Raw genomic sequence first — 8,604 nt, 5'->3', positions numbered from 1 at the left:
TATGAGATGAGATAATAAATAAATGAAAATACAATTACAAATAAATAAATAATGGAGTAAATTAAAATACCAATTTATACTATGAAATTGTAAGAGTTTACCTGTAAAAAATCAATAAATTAATTAAAGAAACAAAAACATCAAAATTCAAATACAAATACAGTAATATTAGATTGAAAATCAAAATGTAAATTTTAAGTGGTGATAGCTGATCCGTCTAAACAAAATAGCAACAAAAGAAGTAAAAAGAAACTACAGTATGGAAAAAAAAATCTGAATTCTCAATAAAACAATCTCAAATCGTCCAACTCAGCACAAAAATCGCATGACCTTCCCAAACCAACCAGTCCCACAAACCGAACACTCTCTCTCTATTTTTTTTGGGTCCTTTCTTTCAACACCTCCTATAAATACGAAACACACACCTTTCTGGCAAATCCTGCAATCAATTTCTTCCGTTTCAATTCCCCAAGAGGAAAAATAACGTCTCATTAAAAAAAAAAACACACACACACACAAGAAACATAACGATGGAAAATCACACTCTCTAATCTAATCGATCTAAAAAATCGAAATTAAAAAACAAGATCCCTTTCCTCTGGAAACCCTAGAGAGAAAGAACCATGTCCGATGCATTTTGCAGCGATTGCAAGCGGCAGACGGAGGTGGTATTCGATCATTCGGCCGGTGACACGGTGTGTTCGGAGTGTGGCCTTGTATTGGAATCTCACTCCATTGATGAAACCTCCGAGTGGCGAACCTTCGCTAACGAGTCCGGCGATAACGATCCCGTACGTGTTGGAGGTCCCAGTAATCCTCTTCTTACCGACGGCGGTCTTTCCACCGTCATTGCCAAACCTAACGGTGGCTCCGGGGATTTTCTTTCCTCCTCCATTGGCCGTTGGCAGAATCGCGGCTCCAATCCCGATCGTGGCTTGATCCTTGCTTTCAAAACCATCGCCACCATGTCCGAGAGGTCCGCTAGGGTTTTCATCTTTTTAAAACATGTGATAGAATTTGATTATGCAATTTTCAAATTATTATTATGGTTTAACTTTCGAAGTTTCATTTTTTTTTTCATTATTATCACATGAGATTATTAATTTTCATCTTTTTAATGAATCGTGATATTGAGGATTTTGCTGATGCAATTTCAGGTTGGGACTAGTTGGAACCATCAAGGTATATCATGTTCTTTTTTCGGATTACTAATTTTCTTTCACATTCTTTTAATCATTACAATGGAAGTTTCATGATTGTGCATTGCACATGTGATTGATTGATGAGTATGATTAAACTCTAGGCCTATAAGCATCTAGTGTTTTGGCATTTGTTTAATTAGATAGTTAGTGTTGAACTATCGTGCTGTTTGATGAGAATTTGTAGTGTTTATTATTCAAAAAAAGAGACACTGCAATGCTTCCTCTAATGTGGTTTGCAATTTGCATTGTCCGACTCCGACCTTTTTGCGAAATTCATTGAGAATGAACCTCCTTTTGTTAATTTATGAAATTTTACCCCCCGGAAGTTTACTTTGTTATAATTTGGCGAAACTTCTCTGGTGATTTTTAATAAAGCAAGTAAGGATGAGTGATGATTGAATGCTATCTGACAGAGAAATGGCTATATAATGTTTCTTGATGTCCTCTGAATTGTCAAGCCTGTTGAAACAATTTTTAGATTCCTTACATGTCAATTGCACCGTGAGACAATTGTTGCAGTTTTTATTATAGTCAACTTTTAATTCCATGTAAAGTTAGTGTTTTTACTTATCTTAATGTTCCTTTTGGAATTTATTTGAAGGACCGAGCTAATGAGATATTTAAGCGGGTTGAAGACCAGAAGTCTAGTAGGGGAAGAAATCAGGATGCATTATTGGCTGCTTGCCTCTACATTGCTTGTCGACAAGAAGACAAGCCACGCACTGTAAAGGGTACATCCTATGATTCTTTTAACATATAGATGCTTCCATATACATCTTTCCCTGTATACATGAGCCTCCCTGAACCTTGATGAATTTCAAATAGAAATTTGCTCAATTGCCAATGGAGCCACCAAGAAGGAAATTGGCCGAGCAAAAGAATACATAGTGAAACAACTGGGTTTGGAGAATGGTCAATCTGTAGAGATGGGAACCATACATGCTGGGGACTTTATGGTGAGTTTACTTTATTTATGTGTACTCGTGTAGCACAGCTTGCTACTTTAATGAATGTGTAGCCTTCTAATCTTACTTTTGTATTACTAACAATAATTTTCAACTCAAACTTCAGAGGCGGTTTTGTTCTAATCTTGGTATGAATATTCAAGCTGTTAAAGCTGCTCAGGAATCTGTTCAGAAATCAGAAGAATTCGATATAAGGTAAAATTTAGTTTGACTTATTTCTTCAGACATTAAATAATGAAATAGATACTCACTGCTATTGACTGGCTCGTCATATAGTGCAGCTTCTAAGAGGAAATTTAGGTGGCAAAAGTGAAAATTCTGGGCAGTGTTTCTGTAATGAAATGAAGCAATGATATCAACTTTAAGATTAGAGGATTAAATATGTATTCTAGGATCCAGACTGTGCTGATTAGTATTAGATTTTACCCTAATGCCTAAGGTTGTCAAGATCCTACCTAGGATTGGGAAGGGGTTTTGCATGATTGTAAAACGAAGGATCGTAAGATCCTGCCTGCCCGAATGAAAAATTATAACACAACTCTGGAAAGAAGGTATGGGGTGCCTTCCTTTAGAAGTGAGAGTGACTGGTGTAGTTTAGTTGTAGGATGGTACTGATGCCATCAGTGCCCTCGGATACATCTATTGTGGAGGTTGATTTGAGAGAAAAGGGTGACTTTGCAACTTTTGAAATATTTCAACTTAGCTATTCATAATTCAGATTGTGAATTAGAACCACTAATTTTTTGGGGTCTAATCATTATATTTGGTGGTGTATGGTGAAACCATATTTAATGATGGTTCACCCTTGACTCAACCTCTAAGGTTTAATTATTATAAACTTTCAGTCTATTTCACTGCACCTTAATTTTTTATGGATTCTTTACTTTTTCATAATCTTGAGATGGATGTTATTATAATATTATCATGGTTGATACTAATAACATATTTAATCTTCCAGGAGAAGTCCCATATCAATTGCAGCTGCAGTTATATACATCATTACCCAGCTTTCGGATGATAAGAAACCTCTCAAAGGTCTGAGACACTTCTTAGAGGAAAACACGAAATACAAACAGATTGATTGCTTTATTTATTTATTTATGAAAATTGCTTCTCAAATTTCGCAGGCGTTAATGTGGTGAATTTTGAATAAGTTTCCAAAGAACTTTTCGTTTGTATGCCAGCTCTTTTTTACGGTGTAGCTAATTACTAAGCTATTGCATATTGCTTTGGTGCAGATATATCACTTGCCACAGGAGTTGCAGAAGGAACCATTAGAAACTCATACAAGGATCTTTATCCCCATGTTTCAAAGATAATACCAAATTGGTATGCAAAGGAAGAGGATTTGAAGAACCTTTGCAGTCCTTGAAACGACAATTTTTCTTAACCATCCGGTTCTTTGAAACAGCATTTCGCGGCCATATTAATTAAACAGCATAGATGCCATTGAAACAGTTGTTTTTGATGTAGTGAACTTTTGTATACTTTTTGTTTGAAATGAAAGTTGCTCCTTATTGATTGATTGATTTATTATTATTGAAATTACCCTTGTATTTAACTGTACCGTATGATTTGGTTCAGCCTCCCAATTTCAGTAATTAGAGAGAGGGGCACAACTAATATATTTATTGATGTATTGTTTTATTTTTTTTGGGGTTAAAATGATGTATTTCTTAAATCTTGTTGTTTGTCTGGACCTGTTTCTATGACCCCTGCTGCAACTGCATCATACTGAACTCAAGAAACAGCCAAGCGAAGCACATCACAATATTCAGCGAAGAGTTCACTGAATCACTGCTCAAGACTCTGGGTATGGGGTATCAAATAACATAAAGGCTAAAAGCTGATAAAAAAAGTGAAATTTTCTTTTAAATTTGATGATTTATTTTCCGAATGTCTTTTAAGTTTTTTTTTCTTCCGGGTAGTCTCTTAAGTCTCAAAATGTGAGTATTGTTTTTTTTAAGCTTCTATTCAACCTTGTTTTAAAAAGTTGATGTGGTTATTAAAATGTTGACTTGTCTATAATGTTGTTTATGTTTTACATTTTGCCACCTCATCAACATTATGGATACGCCACCATCTTAACATCACATAAATATGTTTCTACGGGATTAAACAAAAGTTCAAAAAACGAATCACAATGAACATTTTAATACTTTAAATGACCAATTAGAGAAAATAATAATTAAAAGATCAATCCAAAAAATAAATCAAACTTATGACACAAACAATGTGCAGTTGGCAAAGCGTCCCAAATCCTAATCTTCCACCAATATAATTGCTACTATAGTACACATCATTTGATGTCTTTTTTGGGGTAACATTGCGGTTGCCAAGATGCATCATGCATGTTTGATTCCGACGTAGAATCTTTATATGCAATTAGCATCCTCTCTTTTGTTTCCGTACTTCACAGTTGACATTATCATTGTTAGTTCATTATTATTTCATTTCTATATAGTATATTACCAATTACACGTGAGCCTTCTTGTTTTGCTTAACTAATGCTTATTTAATTATGAAGTTGTTATAAGAACGAGAATGGATCTGAACTTGAAGAACCATTGTCTTCGATGGTGAAGATGTTCTGGAGGAATTTGAGTGGCCAGACAAGCAAAAGCAAGTAGTCAAAGCTTCTGGCAGCGCCACGAGGAAGGTACGCCATTTATTATCTTCCTCTAATCCACTTGCTTTCCGTTTTAGGATGGCAAATCAAATCAAAGATATTAAGGATAGATTAGACAAGGTAGCTGCTGATGGGGCGAAGTTTGGACTTGCAATAATCTGTGTTTATCCCGAGTGCAAGTTATTTTTTATTTATTATTATGAGTTAAATAGACATTCAATGAACAAATGCGATTGTCATAGATTGATTGGAGCTTCTGCTCACACCTGCTGTTATCTCCGTTCAAGTCTGCAATTCTACAATTCATAAATTATACGTAAATTTCATTATCAATTTTCGATGAGGTTGATGGCTGATTGTAACATTATATGAAGGTGTGTCGTGACTATTCTAATTTTTTTAAACAAGTTGGGATAACAACATTTTCTGTTTGCAAGCTCTAAGTGACAAACCTTTGAAACAAGTACTAATCTATATGTATTTAAATGCACAGCTTTCAAGATTTTGTATTCTTTTTTGTTTGAGTTAATAGATAAATTAGTATCCGAAATTGTAAGTAAAGTTAAAATTAGTGTTTGAATTTTGTGAACTCACAAGTATATTTTTTAAATTATAAAATATCGATGTGAAAATGTAATTGAATATATGCTAATATACGTTGATTCTACATCAATATTATCCTTTTAAATTTGTCAATGAAACTTTGTCAGGTCAAAGATAAATTTGTGAGAAATTGTAAATGTGAATACACAAATTAGTCTATAAAAGATTTAATTTTTTTAGAAAAATTAGTCCGCAATTGACATTGACATAGATCAAAACGAGTCAAATATTTCAACAACTTTTTTAATCTCTTCAATTCCTACTTCTCATTTTCTTTCTACAATTTCTTTAATACCTCCAAAATCTATTTGATAATCTTATTTTATAATAAATTTATAAATTATAAAATTATTTTACAATTATTTATAATAAATTTATAATTTTTAAATTATTTTACAATTTGATAATAATTTATAATTTATATTATCAAATTATTTTATAAGTTATTTTAAAATAAATTTATAAATTATAAATTATTTTACAATTTTAACAATAATTTATAATTTATATTATTATCAAATTATTTTATAATAAATTTATAAATTATTTTATAATATTATTAGTCATTGATAATATCAATGAAAAAAAACCACATAATTACTCATAAATAATGTCATAATAAATGTTCTTTATCTAATCTTTGATGAACAATTATATTATTCCACTTATGGTGTAATGATTTTATACGTTAAAAATTCAATTACTCATTAATGTGAATCCATTTATAATTACTTTCAATTTATGTCAATCCATTTTTTTAGTAACATTTTATAAAATAAAAATATATATTCTATTTAACAAGAAAATACAAAAATTTATTAAAAATAATCATAAATTACGAATATATGAAAAATTATTAAAAAAGTTACTTCCAATTATAATATATATGAATATATTAAAAAATATAATGAACAAAAGTTTACTATATATGTATTCTGAAAAAATATGTTAACACTAAACTTTCATCAATTAAATTATATATTTATAATTGAATGCTATTTTTTATTTTAATTTTCCTTATTATAATGATAATTTGAATGTTAAAAAATAAATGAAAAATTAAGTATTGCATAAAATAAAATAAAAATTAATAGAATTTATTTTTGGTACATATCAACATAACTATAATTCAATTGCACAAATAATTAGTTAAAACTTTTAAATACCTAAAATTAATTTAAAGTATATGTAACTCTTTAATAAAATAAATTTCAAACTCTTGATGAAATATATTCAATAATTTTTTTTACAACATCTTCTCATACTCGCAATTAAAATATTGTACTAATAAAACAAATAAATTTAGACTACACTACTGTATAATTTAATATTAATATTTTTTTAAAATAAAAAATATTAAATAGTCAATCATATTTTTAAATTTTTACATCTTATTTTTGAGTTTGTATTTTATATTTTATTTCATCAAACAAGTACCATTATATGTTGAAAAATAAATTGACAATCAAAGTACAATGAATTAAACAATTATCCTATATAATAAATTATCATACGAATTTTATAAAATATTTTAAAAATTAAATTAGATGACTGTGATAAAGATGATTTTTTCTCATTTTAATTTTCTTAATCATATTCAATTATTATAAATCAATATAATAATATTATAAGATAATTATATTTATACTACATAAAATATTACTTATAACACTTATAAAATTAATTAATTAATATCTGCGCAACGCGGACCATAATCTAATTATATTATAATATTTAAGAATAAAATTTTAAATATGAAGTTTTAATTACTATTTTACAATTTATCACAGTTTACAATTTCAAGAATTAATTTATCTATTTACTTTTCAATTTTTTTTTTTCAACTAAAAACTATAGATATTGATTTATTCAAATCGATAAAGATAAAGCAACACCTCATCATGTACCAAGTGAGCATGTTGTTCTTTTTTGAGGGAGCCAGTCAGACTCACACAGCCGCACCAATGAGGTCGACGTGCATCGTTGACTTATTAGCTATGGTCTCCTCTTGTTGCTATTATTATACAGTAAGTACTCTTATGATGATAGTGTGGGTCTTCTCGTTGCGTATTTCTTATGCTAGCTTCTTATTTTATTTAATGTAAACAAATTAAGACGACTTTTATTGCGTTGGTTCCTCTTTGAATTAATTAAGTTGGTATATTGGTAGATTCAATATCTCTGTCTCTTCATTTTCAACAATTATTACAAAGTCTAAACATCCCAACTCCATTAATTCTATTTGACATTAACATGGTTGAATCATTTGTTTTTGATACTGCTAATTCACTCTTAGGGAAGCTTGCTTCTTATGCTTTTCAACAAGCTTCTCAAGCCTATGGTGTCTATGAACATCTACAAGGTATCAAAGACACTCTATCAATTGTTAGAGGTCTTCTATTGGATGCTGAGGAGAACAAGGACAAAAAACATGGGCTGCGTGAATGGCTTAGACAGATACATAACACATGCTCTGATGCTGAAGATGTTTTGGATGGATTTGAGTTTCAGACAAGAGAAAGCAAATTGTCCATGCTTCTGGTAGCACTCGGATGAAGGTATGCCACTTCTCTTCTTCCTCTAATCCACTTGCTTTCCGTATTAGCATGACATATCAATTCAAAGAGATTAGGGAGAGATTGGATAAGGTAGCGGCCAAAGGGACTAAGTTGGGACTTGTGAGAATCGATGTTGATCCTGGCTTTGTTGTGCAAAGAAGAGAAATGACTCATTCCCATGTTGATGCTTCTAGCATAATTGGAAGGGAGAATGATAGGGAAGAAGTCATCAAACTTTTGATGCAACCCCATCCTCATGGTGATGGTGATAAAAGTATGTGTGTTATTCCCATCGTGGGAATCGGAGGCTTGGGAAATACCACACTTGCAAATTGGTGTTCAATGATATGAGGATGGATCAACTTTTCCAATTGAAAATCTGGGTGTGTGTCTGATGAATTTGACATCAAGCAGATAGTTATTCAAATCATCAACTCAGCTTTTGTTTCGAACTTTCCACCTGCATCAGCTCCAACTAATATGCTTTCTCACCAAGAAAACATTAACAACTTAAATATTGAGCAGCTACAAAGTCGTCTTTGATAAAAACTTTATGGTCAAAAGTTTTTACTTGTGTTAGATGACATATGGAATGATGATCGTGCAAAGTGGATTGAGTTGGAAGATCTGATAAAAGTCGGTTCAGC

At 31.0% G+C, this 8,604-nt stretch overlaps 1 protein-coding gene and 1 pseudogene across 1 annotated transcript; both read left to right on the top strand.

Moving 5' to 3' along the window:
- The first annotated feature begins 439 nt into the window (after nucleotides 1-439).
- Nucleotides 440-3,700, top strand: LOC101499660 (transcription initiation factor IIB). The gene is made up of 7 exons (XM_004493417.4): nucleotides 440-976; nucleotides 1,158-1,182; nucleotides 1,804-1,933; nucleotides 2,028-2,158; nucleotides 2,274-2,362; nucleotides 3,126-3,202; nucleotides 3,406-3,700. The coding sequence occupies exons 1-7, from the start codon at nucleotides 624-626 to the stop codon at nucleotides 3,537-3,539; spliced, it is 939 nt and encodes a 312-aa protein (XP_004493474.1). The 5' UTR covers nucleotides 440-623; the 3' UTR covers nucleotides 3,540-3,700.
- A 3,732-nt stretch (nucleotides 3,701-7,432) lies between these two features.
- Nucleotides 7,433-8,604, top strand: part of LOC101499346 (putative disease resistance protein RGA1) — a 3,776-nt pseudogene continuing 2,604 nt past the window's right edge.

This window comes from Cicer arietinum, chromosome 3, assembly GCF_000331145.2.
Source record: "Cicer arietinum cultivar CDC Frontier isolate Library 1 chromosome 3, Cicar.CDCFrontier_v2.0, whole genome shotgun sequence".
In the NCBI taxonomy this organism is placed as follows: Eukaryota; Viridiplantae; Streptophyta; class Magnoliopsida; order Fabales; family Fabaceae; genus Cicer; species Cicer arietinum.
Note: the sequence above shows the minus strand (reverse complement) of the source record. Positions and strands in the feature narration are given on the sequence as shown.

Excerpts from the sequence above, each read along its gene's own strand:
- LOC101499660 (XM_004493417.4), top strand. The coding sequence starts at position 624 with ATGTCCGATGCATTTTGCAGCGATTGCAAGCGGCAGACGGAGGTGGTA. Across the intron at positions 1,183-1,803 it reads GACTAGTTGGAACCATCAAG|GACCGAGCTAATGAGATATT; the intron begins GTATATCATGTT and ends ATTTATTTGAAG. Across the intron at positions 1,934-2,027 it reads CAAGCCACGCACTGTAAAGG|AAATTTGCTCAATTGCCAAT; the intron begins GTACATCCTATG and ends AATTTCAAATAG.